Below are 24,441 nucleotides of genomic sequence, written 5' to 3'. Positions count from 1 at the left end.
ATCCTGGAATTGCGATAAAGAGAATTCTAGGTTTAATACAGTTAACGCTGGTTTACCACAAAAACTACTTAAAATGGTTATGAATGCTCAAAAGCAGACAAAAACTGGTTCCATTTGCAAACACCTAATATTTTGTAATAAACTACACTTGACAAACTTCTTCCAAAAGGATTCAGGTTTTAATGTTAAATATGCATCCTAAATAAACATTAAGCGATAATATGTATAAATGTGGTTGGGGTCGCAAATTACAACGAAATGTCTCACTATAGGGTCAAAGCTCATATTATACCGAACATGATGATGATTTTGACAGTCCTCACGTATTTATGACCGAGGTATACTAACCACCCGCTTCACAACCCTGTCTTGGTCAAGTGATACGCGCCCACCGGACGACATCTTCTGGTAATTGAGCGTTGCGTTGGACTAGTAGCGTGACACGCCTTGATAACATCTGAAATGAGGATATCCACGATCGATGTGGGATTGCATCGATCGTGGCAAAATTGGAAGAGGGACGTCTTCGATTGTATGGTCATGTGATTCGCGTTAACGAAAATTCACTTGTCAAGATTGGTCTGAACATCCAAGTCGATAGTAAGTGACCAAAAGGCCTGCCGAAACAAGGAATGATGATTTGAAAGCCTCACGGGGTAGTGGTTTCGGCTATGTGCAACCAATGTGAGGAGAAGGAGGAGACGGCCCTGCACTTTTTATGCAGCTGCTCGGCATCTTCAGATCTCAGACGAAGACACCTTGGCAAGGTTTTCTTCAATGAGGAATCTGCACACTCTCTGCCTCTGGAGAATGTTTTCAGATTCGCTAAAGCCTGCGAACACCGTAGGCGGGAAGTCATTGAATAGGCAATTTACGGGGATAGTATAATGGGTCTAACAATGGCCTGAGTGCTCGGAATTGCGGCTCCCCCCAGTAAACTAAACTAAACTAAACTGAAAGCCTCACGACTACATCCAGATCAGGCCTTCGATAAGACAAAATGGCGGAATCGTTCACGACGAGCCGGCCCCGCTTGTGAACAGGACAAAAGCTAAAGAAAAAGCAGAATATACAACCATTTGAAGTTTTTCCTAAATTCATGTAAAGTTCTGAACCGTCGAGGTTGCAGAAGTTTTTTCTCAGTGTTGGTTCGGAACACAAGCTACATATTCCTCGGGGACTTCGAAGACTTTCGTTCTTCGTAAAAAAATGTGAATTCTTAATCACGAAGAACCCTCCGAAAAATGCTTCACCCCGAACAACAGGATGGACGATTCGGAACAATAACACGGCTGCCTGTTGTAGATAAAATCTGGCTCAATAGGTTTCGGTGGGTACGTCACTTAATGTGTATGGGTCACAATGATTCAGCCCGGAAAGTCTATAAGGGCAATATCTTTAGAAAAAGAAAGGTGTGGTAGACCATGCCTCAAATGAAGCAATGACTTAGCTTTAAGGAATCTTGAATTGATGGACCTTAGCGCAAAATCGGGATATCTGGAGTTGCTTATTAGGGCAGGCCTAAGCCGAATGCATCGGTTGTAGTACCGCTGATGATGATGATAACATAGATGGGTTTTTGTTTTAATTGAAAGACACCTTCCCAAATCTTCGGCAATTTGAAATCGTTTGGTTTCAATTAGTTCAAATTATCGACACTGCAAACTAACTAAAAACATAAACTTTAACATGTAAACTTACAATATGACAGTGATAATGCTAAAGCCCGATTTGACTGCTTTGATTCAGGAACAATGGATATGATACCGATAGCACAACAGTCAAACAGTAAAGAATCAACAGGAAAATAGGAAGAAATTTCTTACTTCCCTATGAAAGGACGAAGTTCTCTCTGAAACATTCATTAGAACTGTCCAACATGTCAGGATATTAACGCCTATCATATTTAGTGGCGTAATTCTACCAACTATATGTATGGATCTGGGCGGTACTGTGTTTTATAGGAAGGAAAATTGTCAAATTGTCAGAAGATGAAATGTAAAGAAAGGGAGGTTTGTTTATAATTCAGAAGTTTCCGCGGGTCTGAACTTCTGAAACGGAAACCTAACTTTCTCTGTCATTACAACTGTATCAACGCTATCCATGAATAAACTAAAGTTAATACATCCAATATTCCGTATCCTGATTATTTGTATTTTCGACTAATTCGTAAAAGAATGCCGCTCCGTAGATTTACTTTTTTTTAGTGCGCCCGAGAATTTATAATCCCGGTACGGATACCCTTGATCATACGAGTTATATTACAATATATTTGCAGATACGGGCATTCACTTCATTATCATTACCTCCAAATTAATAATTTACCAAAACCCTTTCTACACGTTCCACAACCTTTCCCTTCGAAAATCAATCAATTAAATCAATTCTCCTAACCATCTCAACTCCACCCTCCCAAGAAGCTGATGAACACATCAAATCTTACCGCCATACAAATCAATTTATCAGCCTCCTATCCGCGAAAGTACATGATGGAAATAACAATTACAATTTCGACGGGTGAGAAGAGGGGGAAAAGAAATCCAAAGGAAGTGAATATACGAATTCTGAATTGGTTGTTTCCTACTGCCTTATAATTTCGTTGGTTCGATTCAATTTCGCCTTCCTTAAATCACCATTTTGGCTCGGTGATAGCTGCGATGATGATGTATTCCAGCAGTTTTCCACTAGGGAGTCAGCTGTCATATAGTGGGAATATAGGGCATAGTGAATCGTAGTGTATGCATGAATCTTTTCATATAGATATTTGTTTAGATGCATATGAACATACTCATGTGCATATGGGTATGAACAGATTTAGAGGAAACGCCCGTAGTTTTGATTTTGCAACAAGTTCATCTTAGGGACTTAACAATTTAATTCCTTTAAGTTTGAGTGTTTTGTGTAAATTGGGAATTCTAAACGAGGATTTCCTGGTAGTCCAAGGCTACTTGTTCAAAGTCAACTGGTTGCACAAGGGTTTGCAGCTTTAAAATATTGAGAAAAGCCAAAGATTGAATGTGAGAGGAATACAGCACGTCATCATCAATTTGAGTTTTAAACCTAATTCCGTAAACTAACGTCATTCACGTCCGACTCACCTTCGTTTTGATTTCCTCATTATTTGGAGCGTTCTTGCTGGAAGAAGTTATGGTAGTAGATCAGGCATTCGATAGAGCCACATGGCGAAACTGATCACGACGAGCCGAGCCCGCTGGTGAATGGGGCAAAGGCTGAAGAAATAGAAAGAAGGATACCAAGTGATATTTTCAGGAACCTTGTTTAATTTATCTTCAGCTACGAGCTTGTTCCCAGTTTTTGATAGCAGCATCAGCCAATGCTACCGACACCCCAACTACTGGTTCCGGTCCGGGCATGGGGAAAGTTGAAGGCTCTTTTGCTAAGACATCCGAGATTTCATTTTCCTCTACACCACAATGACCAGGTACCCAGAGTAAATCAACCGTATTGAATCTGGAAACAGAATTCAATCGGTTTCTACATTCCTGAACGATTTTTGAAGTGATCAAAGTACTACTCAACGTCCTCAATGCAGCTTGACTATCGCTACATATTGCGATGCGCCTGCCCTTCAATCGCTCGTCAATCATCCAGGTTGCTGCCCTTAGGATCGCATATACTTCAGCCTGAAAGAGCGTTGTGTATTGTCCTAAAGGAAAAGTTTTTATTCGGGAGGTAGACTCCTGCTCCAGAACCATTTTGTCTTTCGGTGTGGAAAACGTCAGTCATATCTTCTACCAAACAGATGTATGGGGATCTAAGAATCGGAAGGAATTGCGAAAACTGGATTCAGTTTTCCCAATAACTCTTCCAATGCTCTATGCCCCCCAAGTCCATTGTTTTCCCATAGATCTAATCGAATTAGTCTATGAGCTGCTTCCATTGCAGTGCTCTGAATAAACAAATCCAAGGCCAGCAAATTGAGTAATTCATTCAGAGCTGCGCCGGATGTCATGCTCATGGCGCTGGTGATACCCAAACACAAAGTTCTGCAATGTGACAAGTTTACAGCGAAAACACTTCTGTTTCACCTTAACCCACCACACTACGGATGCATAAGCGAACATCGGCCTAATGGTAGCAACATATATCCTCATTACTACCTGAGGCCTAAATCCCCATGTCGAGACAAAGGCCCGCCTACACAGCCCATAAGCTGTGCCTTCAGAGTTGCATCCTCTATCTTTGAAACCAAAGAATGAAGAGCAGACTCACAGGACTTTCCACGTTGGTAAGCATGTTGGTTTTCATGTAGGGGTGCGACTTTAGTGACTTTTCGCGAATGTGACGCTCAACCAGTCTCTCCAGAAATTTAACCGAAAACGATGTTAGGCTGATTTGCCTGAAGTTCTTTGGATTAGAATAGTCATTTTTCCCAGACTTTACCTTCACCTTCTGCCAAGACGAAGGCACGTACCCCAGAGTAAGACATCCTCGAAAAATATTTCTTAAAAGTTGCTCTAAGTGCTCTGTACCCTCCTTTAGCATCACTGGGTAGATGCCATCGATGCCAGGTGCTTTGAAGTGTTCAAATGATAGTATAACAACTCTCGCTTTTTCATTGGTAACAACCGCTCTCGCAGTGTCCCAATTCCCCTTGCAACACCTTCATGTTGAAGGATTTGCAGAAACCGCCAATTCACTTCTTTCCACTTCTTCCGTGTTCTCCCGGGGTGGTGTCCTTCCAAGAGAGTCTGTACGGACACAACAGGCAGAAGGGAATGACTGTTGCAAGTGAAGAAGAACCTATTGAAGAAATTGAGGCACTTGTGGCAAAAATCATTGTAAGTCCTCTTTAACACCACCAAAAACTCGTAAGCGTTGTAGCTCTATTGTTAACCATTTCGACCAATAGCATTGAAAGCTTCACTGAGAATACGATCGCCTCTATTGATTGCCATGAATAAACGCTGTCGTAGACAGATACCAGAGTGGAAATTCAAAGAACAATACATCAGTACAACGTTTTACCCTCACTAAACAGCGAGCATTCTTGGGATTGTTTCTCAGGGGTTAAGGAGACTTCTGGCGAACTCGGATCCTATCTTTACAAGACCATAGTGAGCGCTCGGCGATTTGAATTTACTACTCCGGTTTGATGGCAGAATGACAAGACTTCAGGTAGAGCCGAAGATAGTTTGGCATCTGCGCGATCAATTCGATATTTATTTCTAATTGTAGAACAAATGACACTACATCGCGATACATAACTCGGTTTTCGTCAAAGGTGCTACTAAAACTAAACCCGCTCAATGTAGAATAAAAGCCATCCCACTAAGTGACGCGAAAACTTGTTATCTCTGTCGCGCGATGCCGTACATAGGAAGTGTCTAAACTGGAAAAAAATAAAAACATATCCCTCACTATTACTTACGTAAACTATGTGAGCCCGTGTATGGATATCATCATAATGAGGCATGTAATCGTTGATTTCCATCTGTTGAAATTTTGACAAAAGTGCTAAATATTTATAATTTACCATAGTAGTCGGCTGGTCAGTAGGGCAGGGCAGTAGGGCATTAACAGTTGACGAAGGTTTGGAGCCTTCCAGTAACAGTGGCGGTCAGTATCCATCTGATACTCCCATGTAGGAACACAAAAAGAACACTAGCACAGAACAGTCTAACCTTAAACTTCGCGTTGAGATAACTGCATTTTCAGGTTTTAGACAAGCGGATCTAGTGCTGTTAATATATCGGCAGAAACCACACGACGCCTTCGATACTTTGCCCATTAATGCAGATAGGAAGGGTGTCCCGTCTGACTGGAAACCTTGATTTTGTTGGTATTTCTCTTCAGTCCACTGGCCTCTCTTTCCAAATCCAGAGCCAAGGTGCAGGAGCCGGTGAGAGAGCAAACAATTGTCATCAGCATAGTCAAGGTGGGAGGAGGGAAAAATGTCATCGTCCATTGAATTTGTCCACGTCCTCCGAACAAGGCACTATGAAAAGAATTACCGATAACAAGAAGAAACGGTATCAATAACAAGATACAATCCCTAAGGACTCCGCATTCGACCTCCAATCCCTACGAGATTTTACCCCCCTGCAGTACGTGACATTTTGCGTCATCATATGTCGCCCCGAGAATAGCTATTAGTTACATAGATGCACTCCCTATTCACACTGTCGAAAGCTTTCTCGAAATCAATGAAGAGTAGGTGAAGCAAAGATCTAAACTCCACGTACTGTTCCCAATTGGTCCGTAGGATATTGATATGGTCAATGCAGAGGATTTAGAGCGGATATGAACCTACTCTCTGTCAACTAAGGATCTGGAGCGGAAACCAGCCTGCTTTTGTCGATCAAGCGTTCGATATGTTCTTTGATGCGTTTCAGGATTATTTTAGTCATTATCTCTGCAATAACACGCAAATACCCCGCCAATTGTCATTCTCTTTGTTTGAAATCTGAACGATCATACCCTTTCTCCACTTTCTGGGGAAGGATCTCAGATTCACAATATTTCCGTCCGAGTGGAAGAAGGTTCAATACTTCGCGGAGTTACAAAAGACGACGGTATAATCTACCCAATAGTAGAAATGATAGAGCCGTCTGATTCACAACCTCGAATATACATAGGACACCTTAAAAACGCTTTAATCCCGGACCGAACCCAGCATTATTCAAGGTTATTCTAGGGTACGTTGTCTGAAAACTCCCAGTGGATTTAAATAGAACATTGTTGTTTATTGTATAAATCATACGAAATGATTTCCTATGCGGATGATACGAGCACCCAAGCACGGTCAAAACTGAGCGACAAAGAAGCACTGGTAAAGCTCGATAACACAGCGAAAGAAGAGAGACTAAAAATAAACCAGGATAAGGCTAAAACTTGATATTGTGGCGGTGTTACTTACTTCCAGACACTTACCTGGAAATAGAAAGTCGGGAAGCGCCTCAATTCGTTTAAAAACCCTTCTTTTCTACGGAAGTGATAAAAATTAGCTAATCGCCTAAGGGTTACGTAGAGCGGTCACTCAGTGGAAGAATGAGTATACTCACAACTCTCATATTATGAAACCACAATGAGAAGCAGATCCCACGCTACAGATACATGCAAATAAACATGCTACACTTATCAAAAAAAAGCTTTCTGCTACCCACCCTTCATCCATGTGGTAATGTCCAAAGTGGTGACTCCTAGTTTAAAAAGAGAATGGCCGGGTCCAAACTAAAGACAAGTCAGTCAGTGATAATGTGAATGTCGAGAACACGCAACACACCTACGTCATACAGGAGTACAAATGCAACCTCGGTAAACTTTCGAACTTCAATTCTTGCAACTCCGAAATTTAGTTTAAAATAGTAAAGGCGAGCTTTGTGAGATATAAATATAACTAATCCACAGATAGCAGTTCTACCGACGCGATATGTCACCGAAGTCCGTAAGATAATTACAGAGTTGGTGATAGATTGTTCACACAGCCGCTTACGAGCGATTATGTGCTAGTCAGGACGAGAAAACGAAGCAGCCTATGGAGAGCTCTTCTTTGGATGATGGAAAACCTCGTCAGTTTCTCCGAGGCCTGCAGTGTCTCAGCGGCACCTCAGTTCCAGAAACGCTGGTGCGAAGTTTATGGATAAGACGCCTACTATCTGCTCCTTAAACGGTTTCAGGCGACACTAGATGGCCAGCTAGTATAAACTGCCGATTTAGCTGACCAAGTTTACGCCGTGTTCCCTTCGATACCAAGTATCGCGGAAGCAACGACAGATATACCAACATCTTCAGTTCGATGGTTGTCAATTCAACTCGTACAGCTGCGTGAAGCGAGACGCGCAATTAAACAGCAGATTGACTCCGTGAATTCACTCAGACAGAGATGTTAACGTTCTCGGTCCAGGTAGCTTAGACAGTGCAACTCTAAAAATCTTCTTCCCCAGGGTATGTATTAGAACCATTGGGGTTCAATTCCGAAGCCATCAAATACACGAAACCATGTAATTGGACTTCGGGGAATGGGAATAACCCGGTTTTATCCTCTCCACGACGCCTGTTTATGTCCAACTAGAATAAGAAAACGCGAATGCGATATGCATCGCATATGCCATCAATGTTTCAGAAACCGATGCAATAAAGTAAATCGCAAAATGAATCCACAAACAATGTTGCTATCTTGATTTGCTAGACAATACTTTCGCAACAATGACCAGCGCGTTAATTAGTAACGTCGATCCAACTCCAATCTTTTACGCGGTGGTTTACAACATCAAAAGAAAAACGATCTCGAATCAACACCAAGAAGCTATGGCGAGAATACCCGCTCCCAAAAGAGACATACCGAAAACCAATCAAACTCCCGTTCAAAAATCTGCAGTGGTATACTCAACGAAATCCGACAGATGGATTAGATTTGCTGATCGTTACTAGACAGAACTTCGTTAATTTCGTACACCACCAGCAGTTCGACATAACACCACAAACCCACAGCTGGTGTCACGACCAGCGAATTCCGTTGCTGTCAATCATTGTCAGGAGGTTCTGTGGCGGTGCTAATTACTTTAAAATACATAGCATTCATCTCATATCATGAAAAAATAGAAGCGTAGATCACAAAATTGAAGATTTACAAATACGGCCAATTCTGCACTGGACCTGGACCATGAGTCTGATCAAAGAGACAGAAATCGGGCCAGAGAACAGGCAAGCAAGCCGACAAACCAGCCAAACATTCTGCAAATGCTTGGACAGGCCCTGTGACGACAGATCGCCGAAAGCGAACGAGATGGAATAGGGAATTATACCTCTATATGACGAATTAAGAACCTCCAATCACATCACAATTCGCAAACTCCACTGAGCAACCATATAGAGGGTGGACGACATAAGAATTCCGATACGTCTTTCTGAAGGCAAGTTAGAAGGCAACGACTACCAAGAAAGGAGCTAAACAAGCAGGAGAACTGGCAATGCGAAGCAAGAGTGATAGGCCAAGGACTGATATAGGACTGTAGCGCCTTAGAACAATATCCCGCAAAAGGGTAGTTGAAGAGGTACTTTTTGCTCTTTGCTGTCACAAAAATATACATATACGATATACATTGGGATCTACGGTCGCAAGGCAGAACTTACTTTTAATGAAATGGATTTAAGTCGGCTGGCAATAGGCATAGCACCAGAGAGATGCTGCTGACGTCGCAATACTAAATGCCGGCCTCCAAATTAAAACTAATTGAATTGGCTATCATTCCTCTGAAGCAAAATTTAGACCTGAAGATTGACTACCTTTCCGAATTTCATACAGGTCCTTGCGGGATTCGATCTGGGGGTTTTGGAAAATTGAATAATTTTTCAAATATCAAACAAGTCGCGCTTCCTTATGTGAGGAACTTTGAGTGCATGACAATTCCGCATATATGTACATAGTTATAAATTCAATTGCACACTAATTTTCAAAAAGCCATTTATGCAAATAATTTAATCTGGAAAGTACTGTATAGGTAATAATCCACTTAATACGCTTCACTCTAGGAGTTCAATGTTACTTACAAGTGCGAAGTAGTTTACCTAAAGCAGATACAAACAAGTCAGGAAACCGGAAGCTAGAAGCGCTAGTGTTTCCCTATGTGAGGAATGATGAGCACCTGACAATTCCCTGTGTCCACAGTTAAAAATTCAATTGCCCTCTACTTTTTAAAAAACCATTTACACAAATAGTTTGGTCTGTAATGCACTATATTGATAGCGCTCCACGCAAGAAACCCAACATTATTAACAAATGTGAAGAAGCAACCTACAACAGATACAAAAGGAGCTTGGAAGAAGTGGATTCTTCATGAATGGAATTTTCATATTTCACGCAAATGTCAATTATTCTAGTTAATTATGACGTCAGCATCTTATTTCCATGGCTTCAAAAGCAGTAAATTCGCGTGAAATTGTCAAGTTTGATCTGCTATAACTTTGGCGTTAATGGACAGATTTCCATAAAATTTGGCATGTGTATACGAAATATTGTCTTCTATGCTGGTGCTTACTAGTTCTGGAATGAATTTAAGGGGGGTTTTCGAGTCAATTTCTAAAAGTTGGTAATATATTGTTAGTAAGTGTATTTGAGCAGATATTGGAATGGGACATGTTTTGAGGCCTAGATTTCATCCAAGCACAACTTCCCGTTTTTTTTTTTTGATTTTTGGGTGGGATAGTTTCCGAAAACGAATCCTGTCTCACTTTAAATGGGTACATTTTGACTCCTTACTCGCACACTTTGCAATTCAAATCAATACAGATTCGGAAAGTACTAATTGAGACTATATTCGGGACTATATTCGATGGAAAAAGTTTTTAAATCCCCTCTTTACATATATGGGGAGCCCCCCTTTAAGCTGCACGTAAATTTATGTTACTCACTGTATGCGTGAGATTTCATAGTGCTATATGTCCGTCGTCCTTCGTTTGGATTGGTTTAGCCGTTTTGAAGAAAAGTACGTGTGACAGATAGACACTGAATCGATTTTAATAAGATTTTGTTTTACACAAAACCTTAAAAAGGGCCTTAATATTTCACTCGAATGCCAATTATTCTCGTTAATTATGACGTCAGCATCTTATTTGCATGGATTAGGATGCTGTAAATTCGCAGGAAATCGATTAGTTTGAACTGCAATTACTTTGATACTAATAGAATTTGGAAAATTTAGTTATTTACTATTGTATTATGAAGTTTAGTTGAGCAGATATCGAAATACAATATGTTTTGAGGCCTAAATTTTTCACAAGCAAAACGTCCAGTTTTTTTCGAGATTTTTTGGTTGGATAGATTCCGAAAATGAGTCCTCTCTCACTTTAAATTTGCACATTTTGCGCCCTCGCTCACTCATTTTGCAACTGACATCGAAACTAAAATCTGCTTGTGAGATCTTTTATTTGATATTCCAAACGGGTACATCAGGTGCAAAAAAATGTACATCCAACCTTTGCATGTAGGGCGAATCTCCTTTAAATTTATTTCCTTCACTATAAGCTGCTTGGGGTTTCATATATTCCATATGCCCACGAAATTTAGTTTGAATCGGTGTAGCCGTTTTGGAAAAAAGTAGATGTGACAGACAAAAAGACGGGAAACTGATTTTAATAAGGTTTTCTTTTACACAAAACCTTAAAAAGAAATGAACATTGAGGGAAAAAATTACTATGAATGCATATAAAAATCTCAACCGAAGTAATGACCAAACGAAAGGAGCTTTTCCTCATTTCGCATGAGCCACTCTGATTCTTAGAACGACATCTATTCGCTTTTTCATTGAACGATAGATCCTGAATCAAAAACTTACGATAAGAGATCGAGTTATGCAGCCTTATTTTTTGACAATTTATCGAACTCTTCCTTTTATATCAATGAACAGACTACCAAGAACGAAAGCGAGTCGCCTATCCAGATAGCAGATATACTGATAAAGGAACCGATATCGCTCCGAACACTAATAACGTTGAACATGTCTACCAACTGCTATCTAAGATATATAAGAGGTGCCCATTACTATCGCCCACAATTTCAGGATTTCACCAAGTCTTATCGGCAACGTATCATCAGCATATTTTCCCGGACCTAACTCTCAATGAGGAACTGCGTCGGCGTAAAGGTGCGATATCAGTGGGCGAATTGATAAGGAAATGAGAATAACAATGGAGGACTTGCACAATTAGAAAATCGTGAATCTTCTATAAGTGGATCGTTCGAGAACCCCGGCTGAGAGGCAATAGACATTTTTGGCGAATTTTGGTGAGAGATTAATAACGGACTTGGAGTATGGAAGTGCTTGAAGCACTATGCAGTTTCTAACAGTTTTTCTCAGAATTAACATACCGAGAACCATTACTAAAATCCTATTATCGTCTGAGGTATTGAGTATTTCGCTTTAACCGGATGAAGTGCTACAATAAATTAGCTACAGTTTTGTTAAAAAATAAGAAAAAACTGGTCAGGAATAACGTTGAGAAAACTGATCTGATATCTGAAGAAGAAGGGCGTCTTGGTCAGTTATCAGTTTATCAAACTTGTTCAAACTATTCGAGTGGGCTGCAAACTTCGGGGACTCTAGTCCCAGGATAAAAATTAGAAGAGGAGTTCACCCGGGCTCGTGATAAAAGTTGAGCAACCCAAATATCCTAGAGAAAGCTAGTTATTCCATAGTAACTATACTTGAATGTAAATTGCAAACAATGTGCTTAAACTTAAGACGAGGCCCATATTTAGTTACGCTTTAACTTCTACTATACCAGGCGAGCGAATAGCCCTTGACATTTTGAAAACATGCATTCCTAATTTACCCAAACCCCACATTAAAACTCAGGGGAGTACTTATTTTACGCTCGCATTTACTCATGTTCTAATTTCCTTCTTGAACCTTGGAAACCCTTCGTAACAAAACTCTATAAACGAACGTGAGAAATTTTCCAGCTAGTTAAATTCCTAATTGAATTCTCTCTTTTAAAACTTTCTTCATAAAATATTCATTAGGCTGAGGCTCTTGAAAAACATTAAGCCCGGGTGTTTTACATTCCCACAGTCCGGGTATTTTCCAAAGTACAAACCTACACACGCGTTACGTCGAGGAAAACACGGCTTTCTTGTTATCCTAGTATATTTTCTCCTGTTTCGTGTTGTTCTTATATAAAAGTCACTTTTTTAAAGAAAAGCATAACCGCTCTCTTTAGTGTTTGCTGAATAGAAACGTCGACAGCCAAGTGCTAGGAATACTAGAACTAAAATTGTTTAGGCAGCCACTTACCTTTTTGACTATGAAATGTTCTGGCTTCAGGGTCTCCTGTATCTCCTGTTCGGGCTTGTAGGATTGCTGCTGGACCGTTGAACGGAATCCGTCCAGGACGCCTTTGAATGTGAACTTCTTCATTTTGTCCACTGAATTTACTCTTGGCAATTTTCTTTTATGCTTTTTTAATTAAAACTATTTTTTTAATTAGCTTCGAAAATTTGTTATTCGTGCTTTGACTTTTATGCGGACTCTGCCTTTCTTGCAATTTATTTATTCACAAATTTTAAACACTGATTCTCACAATTATTTACTACGACCAGAAATTATAATACACAAGTTTTCTAGGTTTAGAGGTTAACTCGAGATTTTTATGATTTAGATAAGATTTGGTTTAGCAAATTTAAATTCTTTGCTTTACTTCCAATCTTTCAATATGTTTGCGAAACACATTTTTAGTGTAGAAATTTTTTATGTTCAAGTTTACAATGAATTTTCTGTTTTCTGTTTTCGATAAAAGGTTCCGCATTAGCTTTCAACCCATATAAATTGATTTGTTATTCAACATTCAGAAGCACTAATTTCACACCAAACAACTACTGTTAGATGAACCTTACTTATCTTTTGTTATTTAGAACAAGTTGTTTTAGTTTCCAAGTTTGGATTTAGGTTGTTTCTTAGTTTCAATTTCATTTAGATATTTTACAAGTACAAATCTCCTTCGGCTTTCTTCAAAGTAACAGAAATTTACAACTGAAAAACTAAAAAGTGTAGAGCCTTTTTATTTATAAATTCTTTCCAAAGGGGACACACACAAGATAGTAAAACTGAAAAATAAAAGGATACGACTTGTATCGCGGCGTTTACTTGAATGTCCTGGCGAATTGTGTACGGCGCTTTAGAAATATGAACCAATACTATCACAGCGCCAGCACATTCAATAGAAATTTACTCTCATTTCGAAAAGTTTCCTTTTTCCCATTTCAGAAAAACCAGGAGCAAGAAGGGGAGCAATCTCGCCTCGAATCTCCGTGCGCTCGATTCTCCACTAGAACTAGCGTACGTACGTTAGAGGATCCTTGTTCATCGGCCTGCTGGCCTGCTGGGACGTCTAAGGGGCACCTCAAGCACCCTACTATGCTGAATTGACATTAAATGCGCAAAGTAAAGCTTTACCATTCCACCCTATAAATTCTACACAACAACCACACATTCAGGCCGGACAAGAGGCAGGCAGACAGGCAAACGGACAGCCACAGCTCTGCAATTCGAACTCAAGCTTTCCCATTATAATCCCTAACGGTCGCTGTGTAGGTGTTTCAATCGCTGCTATCGTAGTTGCCCCACAACCGAGAGAGTGGGTTTTCGCAAGCTATGCGCAAGGACACTTGAACCACAATTGCGAAACTCGTTATCAAAGTGGGGCAGTGTCATAGAGGAATTCCGACCTTGCGCAACATGTGTATCCTTTCACCTGAATTTCCCAAGGAACGATTGCAGTGAAACACTGCTTCACACACTGACACATTCCGGCTAGGGGTTTTCGAATGAAAACATCGGCATCCCACGACTGGAGCTGCGGAGCAGCGTACGTAAAAGGGACGACGACACAAAAGTCCAATCTTCACATGCTCTAATTTCTCCGTACATACGCTTCAGATCAGTGGAATAGTCACGTTATGTGCGATAATATATGCCGACTGACGTACATATTCACGTAAATATGTAAGCGTCTATGGTGAAAGTACAGTGACTTGCTGGAAATTCGTATGGGAAATGCAAAAGCCATTACTCATATTGGAAGAACAAGCAAGCGTGGCTTTGAGCATATTGTTCCACTCGGGAATGGGCTGTTTTGCTAGATAGGAAGATAAGATAATGCTGAGCTCAGTTCGCTTCCGAAATCGTAGACATTACGAAATTGTAGTAAGGGCGGCTGTGTTGTGTAAATAGTGGCTCTGACGGCACTGGTTGAAAGTCGAAAGTGATGGAAAAAAATCTTTGTATAAACGAATTTTAGGTTTTATCGTGGAAAGCTCGCATAGTTGCATGATGGCAATTTGGAAAGAGTTGAATAATTGCTGGTGACTTGTGCTGATAGTGACTGTGAGGTGACCTATCAAATACTGAATTTCAATGACGATTAATTTCGATGATTTAAATTTTAGTATGTGACACTTCATAGTGGAATCCCCATAATTCGTACATCGATTATTCGTTTTAGTACAAATTTGCCGGTCCCCAGAGTTTTTTTTTTTTTATTTTACACTCACGATAATTGGTAATCCTGATATTTTGTACCAAATCGTCAGTCCCTTGACGATACGAATTATCGAGATTCTACTGTACTACCACTTTACGACGAATCAGGATGCAGTAAATTCAGGTAGGAATAGTATTTATATTATAAAACCTGGGAAACACTTGCTGAACCAACGCCAACCGCTCTACTGCCAGATCTTATCGCTGGAACTTCTTTCTTAATGAAAAACTGTAAACGGATAAGATTGAAAGCGAATCTACCTCACCTTAAAGCGGGGAAAATTATACCTAGTGGTCCTCAAGGTTGGGAGTTGGGTAGGGATTGCAACCCTACACAGAAAACAACCGGGCTGTAGGGATTTTCAGCGACGGACCCAGGAACAAAAACGTACAAACGATTTGCGCATTTTCTCATGCAACGTGCGTTCCTTGTACAGAATGAATACTGAGAAGCAGCTAGGCGATACTCTGTCCCAATAGCCCATGTTACCGCGTTACAAGAGATATGCTGGACAAAGACCAGTTTCCTAGAGAAGAACCATTACACCATGTATTATAATGGCCATCCAGTAAACCATGTGTTCGGAATAAGTTTCCTAGTCAAGCAGAAAACTAAATCTGCTGTTATAAACATTGCACTTGCGAGGCAAATGTCAAAATATAGCACTCAATAATGTTCACGCCCCCACAGAGAAGTCTGCGGGATCGAAAAAGGATACCTTCTACGAGACCGTTGAACGAACCTTCGAAGCCTGTCCTGGATATGACATTAAAATCATACTTCAAAATTTCAACAGTCAGCCCATATTCAGGCGATACGGTCCTTCTCATAGCTTGCATAATCCAAAGCGAACTGTTGATTGTTCAACTAGTAGCGTCCTAGAAACTGGACGTTGGAAGTAGCTGTGTTGTGCGAAAAATAATTCACAAGAAAGCGTAGCCTAATCAAACGCCACCTCGTCAGCCTTGGTATATGCGAGAACATATAGGGAAGCCAATATAAATTCCTTGGCATAGTGCTCCAGATTCGAATAATAACACCACCAAGAATCCCCTTTGACAACCAGGTGAGAGCCGCCCACAACAAAGACTAGCACCTATAACGCATATAAGCATTGATAAATATCTTGACAACCGCCTGAAGAACGTTATCATTGGTACAGCCACAAACATATTTGTTCTCAGTTGCAAAAAAAAAGCCCGAGCGATTGGTTCGATGATGCATGTAAGCTGGCAACGGAACGGAAGAATGCAACAATCTCAAAGATCGCGGGAACGCGCAGAGAACTATCACGAACTCCGTCGAGTGGAGAAGCGACTTCTCGGACAGAAAAAGGAAACCAGAGAGAACCAACAGGTCTGTAAACTCGAAAAGTACAGGGAGCAACAGCACCGGCGGGGGAAGTTTTACCAATAAATCAACAAGGATGCCCATCCACCCGGACAAAGAGGGAAATCTGATTTCCAACAAGATGGTCGTATTGGAGAAAATGATTAAGTACTTTGATGAACTGCTCAACAACTAAAACATCGCCGAATTGGAATACCTGCCAACGGAAGACGGCGGACAAATGTTGCCACCACTAAACCATGGAAGAAACAACCCATGCAATCCATCGGCTTCATCGACTTCAGGACCGCCTATAATAGCATGGCCAGGATAAAATTGCACACGGCCTCAAAAGTATTCGGTATCCCTACTAAAATTGTAAGACTCACTATACTGACCGACGAACGTGCGAGGCCAAATAAAAGCAACTGGATCGCTCTTAAAACCTTTTACTATCATCAACGGTCTAAGACAACGAGAGCCCTATCATTCATCCCTTTTAACCTAACCTTGAAAAAAGTGATCCATGACACTGAAGTCCACCCAACTACTGGCCTATACTGACGATATCGAAATGTTGGGAAGAACAACTAGAGATGTAGAAACTACCTTCATCCAGATCGACCATGCAGTACGAGATCTTGAGCTGCACATTAATGAACGCAAGACAAAGCACATTGTGTTAACATCAGCATCAGAAACGAAGAAAGCAACAACATCAAATAGTGTTAATCAACTGCGAACATTAAAGATAAACTTTGAACTGTTGATTATTTTTCCTTCGAAAATCACAACCGATAACAACTATGACGATGAAATCCGCACACCGTTGTTGGCAGCGCACGGAGTCTATTTCAGCTTACAAAAACTGTTCGGCTCGATCGTCGCACTATAGGGTCAAAGCGCTTACTGCACAAGACAATGGCCTTGCCAGTGCTCATGTATTCTTCGAAGACTTGGATTCTTTACAAGACAGACTGCGAGCTCTTAGTCGCTGCACTCCGTGAAGAGTTTCGTGAAAGCTTGCACATATGAAAAGCCTTCCTTGAGCTAATCGTAGAATTGTGCGAATATAATAGGTGCAACTGCTTTCAAATAAATTGCATGTAGCAAACAAGCAGACAGATCAACAGATAGGTTGAACGCTTGGACACCCGAAAATTAAGAATACATCAGACAAGACTCCGAAAACAATGGATGATCAAGCATATTTGGCTGGACCACTATGTGCAGAGATACATAGCTCCACGGGAAAGCACTTAGAAAGTTGTGATGGCGTTTCAAGTATTTCCGCGAATTACATGCCCCGATAATCTCCCAAGTATCCGATTATCCTAAGCAACCTTTAAACTCAATAATAATACCCATACCAGCGGAGGGAGAATTGCTAAAGGTCTTCGGCAGAACAGCAGGGAACAAATCCTCGAGCAACAACGGTATACTCAATAAACCAGACATATTTAGGTAATCGTTCCAAGCTTGCTCCCTGAAAAGGATCTTCCCTGCATTATGAAATCGCCAGAAACTAGTATAGTTGCCTATAGCGGGCAAACCTCCTGGTGTACCATCATCGAACAGATCCATATGATTGTTGGATACTATGGGGAAAATACTGGAATGAGTGCAGGAGTGGAGACACTGCTCTTCGTTTCCGAGAGTCTTGAATACTTATCAGACCGACAATCTGACTTTAAGCAGCAACGATTTCAGAACTGCATACCGTATGACGAAAAAACTTGACCGCAAATGTTTCAGTTATCAAGTTAAGAACTTCAACGGTGACTTCAGCTCAGATCTCAACCTTGTAATACCCGGCGAAATTCCACCTTTTTTAAATGAAATGGCTAGTCACCCTAACATGTGCATACGGGCTCCTCCTTCCAATAGAAGTGAAAGCATCTCTACCATGAAGGCCACCCAAACGGAGTAGAACCGTCGTCATTATCCTTTTTCGCAACTGTTCATCGCAGCTCTCGCTGTTCCTGCAGAGTCGCTACTTCCGCTTATGAAAAAATTCTGTGAAGCTCAGATCTTTCACCGTGAGCAGAAGAATTGTAGGAGTATTTGCGTACTTGCAGGCGCCGCAATGATAGCTAAAATAACCTACGAACTTATCAAGGAACACCTCAAAGGTTAGATCGACAAACTGTAGACTGATTTCCGCTCTGAATCCTCCTGCATTGACCACTTCAACCCTCCGGATCATTTTGGAAGATTTGATTTTCACTTCACCTGCTCTTTATCGAGTTCGATGAAGCTGTCGACAACGGCTACCAGGAGTATATCTGAAATGCTCTACGTAATAAGACCATTCCGACGAAACTAATAGCTACTATCAAAGCTACATTTGAGGTAAAATCTGAGAGGAATTCATAGTGCAAAACGGAGACCAGCAGAGTTACATTCTGTCGCCGATATTATTTCTTCTCGTTATCGGTTACATTCTCTATTCTGGAGAGGTTCGAAGGATCATACCATCTTTCCTCAAACACCTTGACTATACTGATAACATCCATTCACTCCCTCGCCAAGTCATGGACCCTGACCAAAGGAATCTGGATTTGGAGACTAGCAGAGTCGGACTGAAGATAAACCTCAACGAAACCAAGGTTCTCAGTCTAACGGATCGTTGAACCCTTCCTATCTACATTAATAGGTAGAGCAAGAAATTTGTGTATATCGGAAGCATTGTTTCTGAAGGCAGCGACAGCGCTAGATTCTCTTTCGCGCTTTATCTCTTGTCCATACTAATGTTGTTTCTGTGCTGTCTATGTGAGGGTACCACATTCGCTGTTAGTCGGAAGCTCAAACGAAGATCAAGAGGTTCCATCTATTGCATGAGGTAGCCAAGATCCACTATTCTAGGATGGTCGACAAGTGGCTCGCCCTAGAAACAGATAGAACAGTGGCCGAGGTCGAATAGGAACCAATTTATTCAGCTCTAGACACAAAGAAGATTAACTATAATATCGGCCAATTTTACTCGAGACATGAGGGATATAAACTGGATAGTTCACCTAACTGGCCGAACTGCCGAAATGTTCCAGATGACCCCGAAAGCGTTTTCTTGGACTGCACTAGATTCTTCAATAAAACAAAAAGTTTGATCAAGATATTAGGTAGGCATATTTTTGACATAATTTATTGAAAACTCAGAATTTTTCAGATTTTGTGCAAAATAAGACATGAAAGCCGATTTGTGGTCTGTCTATCTGTCTGTGACATACAATTTATGTGGGAATCGTCTAATTTATATCATTATAGATTTGAATTCCGAACCACCAGGTCGAATTTTTACATACGAAACATAACATAAAACATAAAACATAACATAATTTCTCCGCACCAATCTGACTTTCATCAGAAACATGATACAATCGAGCGAGTACACAGTCACCTGAAATAAGGAATGTACTGGAAGATAGAAAATATTGCTCAACTGTTTTCTTAGACGTGACGCCACACGAAGGTCTAATTTAAATAAAATTAAAAAAATAAAGAATTTTGTTTCCGGTACAAGCACCACTGCCAAAAGTAATTTGGAAAACTTCGTCCCAGCGATACTGATATTGAAGATTAACCACCTCCTAAAAGCTGGAATATTCCAAAGCAGACACTCTACCTCGCGTGACTGAAACCCAGAGTTGTCAATGGTGTAATGATCTCTCAACAAAATGAGGTAAACTATTGCGGATATTGAGGATACATATCGCGACAAAAGCACCACAAATGACTCTGGAAACAAAAGACATGCATTGGCTTCTAAATAAAAACTCTAAGCTAGGACTCGATTATCGATAACCGCCTGCTCTATAAAGCTGTCATAATGTCAGTCTGATCTACAGAATTCTGCTCTGGGGTTCAACCTACACATCCGATATTGAGAATCCAAGAAACTGTGGATCACATGTTGGGTATACGAGAAAGAGACTTCAAATTTGCGTAAGTAAGAGGAGAGCTCCATACAGATAGCAATCTACAAAGGAAGACAGCTCAGTGTCAACCTTTTGAAAAAATTAAACTAATCACAATAAGGGTGTGCAAAGACCTGTTAACAGGCAGTGCTTAGTTGCACTTAGGTGCCAGCGGATTGTACAGCCACAATTCATAATATTTCATAGTAACTAGACTACTTTGGCAATAGAAACGCAATTGAAAACGTTAAATTGAAGACTTGCACAATTATTTGTGAAGGTGCTTCCCTTTTACCAGAGCTAAATGAAATCAAATATTTCCTGATGGAATCGAGAACTGCAAGGACTCGACAAAACGATCAGACCTTCTGGATTGCACTTGTACAAAGGCTGTTCAGAAAGGAATAACAATGATCGTAGGGAGGAATATTGGGTTGAGTAAGGTGGTAACACTTCATACCATCGTGTTCACCAATCGTTTAGCCATTTATACCGACATGTATGATGTTATATTTTATAATATTATCGCCATCAGGAGTTCAAATGGGTAATGGTCGCAGTGAAGCTAAGGTAATGATGATAATTTTCTTTGATTCACCGGGATTTTCACATCAATATTAGGCATCTCAAAAGAAAGATAGTCACAGCAATCTGTTACAAATTTGTTTTGATTATCATATTGCCTCATTTCCAGAAAAAACGGAAGAAGGAACATCCAAATTTTACTGCACAATGTCAACGCCAGACCCCACGTCGTTCATATTGTAATCGAGCTTTTCGATAGACCCGGCAACGGAACTGTACTCCACCCACCTTGCGGTCCAGACCTAGCCCCGTGTGACTTCTGGCTGTTCATCGAAATAACATTTTCCTTAGGTGGACCCAAAATCAAGACAAAAAAGGAGGTGGTAAGAGCTATGGAGGTGCAATGTAAGAAGCTTGCAGAAAATAATCTAAAATTTGTATTTCAAAAGAGGCAGAAACGATGGCAAAAGTTCATAGCAACTCAGGGGGATACTTTGAAAAAGAATATGTTGATTTAGAAGATCAAATAAATACTTTTTTATAGCGTTTTTATCAGTAGGTTAGCTGGTTAAAGTATATCAATTGCCAGCGTAAATATAGCTTCTTCATATATATGGTTACTATTATCCCTTAGATGGGGCACAGAACGCCAACCATACCCACGTTTTAATCCCCCCCTTCCTCGGATTCTTCAGAAGCAAACTGTTCTGCACTATATGACTCCAGGACGACCCACTAGTCCATCCATCCTGGGGTAGTAGACTCCATTGTATGGCATAGCCTGTAACGAAATTGGGCCTTTCTTTCACTGCGACTCTCTCATTGTGGCCAATACATCTACGAGTATAACCCTCTTGCATAAAGCAGGCTGGGTATACGATAAGGCGCTTCACAATAACTCAAACCATGTTAATGAAATCTGTGCAACAATATGCAGACCGCAAACTGACTTGTTTTCTATTCATAAAACTTTCGGAATGTCCTTTGTTATATTCCAGGATTATTTTAGCTATGATACTGGGGTAAATATAGGAGACTTGTTAAGATTTCGAAACCAGATTTTTAAGGACATATTGTGAGAGTCAGCCAAACTAACTAATCTTGGAAATTCGGACTGTACTTTTACAAACCCCAAAGTCAGTGCAAACTCTCCTGGAACTTGGTTGTCTAGGGGAGCAATTTCTGCAAACTTTTCCACGTGAAAATGTTTTAAGAAAACCAGGAACATTGTTAAAGAAAGCCTATTACACTATCCTTCCATGATTTTGACGCGCCTGGCACAAATTGTGTTCTTCCCGCAATGTGAAAAGAGAATATAAAGCCCCAGAAATCATCTTAGGGAATATTTTGCCGATACGTCTAACTCTGAGTTACGTACCTAAAATACATCTTGGTGAAAAGCCAAAGGGTTGGTGGCCAATAAGGTTGAGCAGAATAAATCTTTCAAATCTGCTCTTTATTTCTTGATTTCCAAGATACAGGGCACAACTCGTTGTTCTTGTTGTTGTTTGTCCCCCGGTAGGCTAGCAATCCAAATAGGACCTGATACCACCCACAAAGTAGACCAACAGGACTGATGGCAGGCACTTAGCCTATGTTGCCAGAAACAACTGACACATTTAAAAACACATAAATATCAAAGCCTGCCGAACAGACTGGACACGTGTTGCAAGTTTATCAGGTACTAATTATTAATGTTGTAGGGTTATGAATGTTTAGTTGTTATTGTTGATGTTAGCGTTTTTTAGTCTTTATCGTAGTTGATGATAATGACCAGGATGCATTAGAAGTTTTAGTATACAAAAAGATGAGTTCCGGGAAAAACAGGATGCATTGCGAAATCGAGGGTGGTTGAGATTCAGAAAACCAAGATTCAGTATTCCGTCGGGTGAAATAAAAGGTTGCCGGCATCCTCCATCCGAAAGGCCCCCAGCCGAGACCAGACAGCCGATAGCAACTTGACGTACGAACACATAGAGGCTGCTCGGTAGTTTAAAGGTATTTGACACCATGTGGATCAGGCTTCCCCGCAACTCTACTAACCATTGGAGCGCCGAGGGGTAATAATAGATCAATGTAAAAAACAAGTCGGCAGACGGTAAGCTGGACGCTTCAGGTATGAAAGGTTTTGTATATCTTTTATAAAGACATTCGAATGTGCATTTGTCCCATTAGTAAGTAGCACGTAATATATATATGCATATATTATGTGATAATGTCCACATTCAGCCACATGACTATATTTGATGATAAGAAAAATTACACCCGCCTTTTGCATGTATGGGGACTTAAATTCGACGTAGAAATATGTAACTTACTGTATGGGTCAGCGTTCACAGTTCCCACCTTTCCACCAAATTTGGTATGAATCGCTACAACCGTCTCCGAGAAAAATGTGTGTGACAGACAGACAGACAGACAGAGGTGTACTTAATCTTCCCCCACCACGGTGGTGGGTTACGCCGACGATATAGCACTGGTTGTAGTCGCAAAGGATCTTCAAGATGCTGAGTTATACTCATTGCCATTAAGGATTGGCTAGAGTTTCGGTCTGATACTTGCGGAGAAAAAAACCGTAGTGGTCCCCATCACCAAGCGCCATAAAAGAAATTATGCCCGTATTCAAATTGGCAATCATATCAACACTTCTAAGCCTGCCATCAAATACTTGGGAGTGATGATAGACGGGAAGCTTATGACAAAGCATCCACTGCAAGTGTGGCCCTGGCAAGGATGATGCCGAGCGTGGGAGGACCACGGCAAGCTAGGATAGTGAGTTTGGGTAAAGGCATTGCAGGTCACATATAACGCTAACAAACTGAGTGCAGTCTACAGAAGAACAGCCCTAAGGGTGTGCTCAGCATTCAAGACTGTCTCAAATGATGCAGCATTCGTCATCTCGGGAATAATGCCTATTGACATGTTAGCAGACGAGATGATAAAAATATACAATGCGAAGTCTATCCCTCCTTTATCGCAGACGGAGAAAACCGGAAGGGAGAGTCGGGGTGGTTTTAGTCGGTAAGAATCCCACACGCTGGCGTGTCCAGGCTAGTGTCTTTCGAAAATTTCCATCTCCTCAAAAAAAAAACAGACAGACAGACAGCAAAGCGATTTTAATAAGATTTTGTTTTACACAAAACCTAAAAAGAATGGGGATGGCAGGAAACGCCGTGCCGCGAAGAAATTGAAACTATATGTTTTATAATCTGACTCTAGTCTCCTTAAATAAGTATAAAAGGTCATCAATCATGCAAGGATCCTTACTCAAAAAGATTTATTGAAGGTTAAAAAACGTATTATCTCTAACTATGCAAGTGTTACATTTGTCCGAATCTATGTTTCCAAACCTTTTGAGAAACCTTTGTTATATGTCTGAGTCTGGAGAGAGGCTGTAGCGTTTCGTTTGCCAAAGCAAAAATCTGATACAATAGAATGGTTCTGGTTAGCCCCAAGCTTTTTCTCAGGATACAAGCAGATATTTAGTTGAGGTTGTTTTCAAAATATTCAGGCGGATTCATAATGGACGTAGCATGATCCATAATGGGCCTTAAGACAGATCTATAAAGATTGATTACCTTACGGGGTGTGCAGGAGGAGGAGTTGATCGTTGTCTAAGCACAAAGGCCGCCCTAAGTAGGTATATTGTCGGCATTTACTTTTAGTATACTAT

At 40.7% G+C, this 24,441-nt stretch overlaps 1 protein-coding gene across 8 annotated transcripts in view; it reads right to left on the bottom strand.

Moving 5' to 3' along the window:
- LOC119656582 (syntaxin-binding protein 5) overlaps window positions 1-24,441 on the bottom strand; it is an 863,788-nt gene that overhangs the window by 828,931 nt on the left and 10,416 nt on the right. For 7 of the 8 annotated variants that reach the window (XM_038062976.1, XM_038062975.1, XM_038062977.1 and 4 more), the window contains exon 2: window positions 12,756-13,498. In XM_038062976.1, coding sequence (XP_037918904.1) covers window positions 12,756-12,878 — 123 coding nt within the window. In that variant the 5' untranslated portion in view covers window positions 12,879-13,498. Of the gene's footprint in view, window positions 1-12,755; window positions 13,499-13,604; window positions 13,621-24,441 lie in introns of those variants that run through there. The other variant, XM_038062974.1, reaches the window with a different exon arrangement.

This window comes from Hermetia illucens, chromosome 5 (genome assembly GCF_905115235.1).
Source record: "Hermetia illucens chromosome 5, iHerIll2.2.curated.20191125, whole genome shotgun sequence".
Classification (NCBI taxonomy): Eukaryota; Metazoa; Arthropoda; class Insecta; order Diptera; family Stratiomyidae; genus Hermetia; species Hermetia illucens.
Note: the sequence above shows the minus strand (reverse complement) of the source record. Positions and strands in the feature narration are given on the sequence as shown.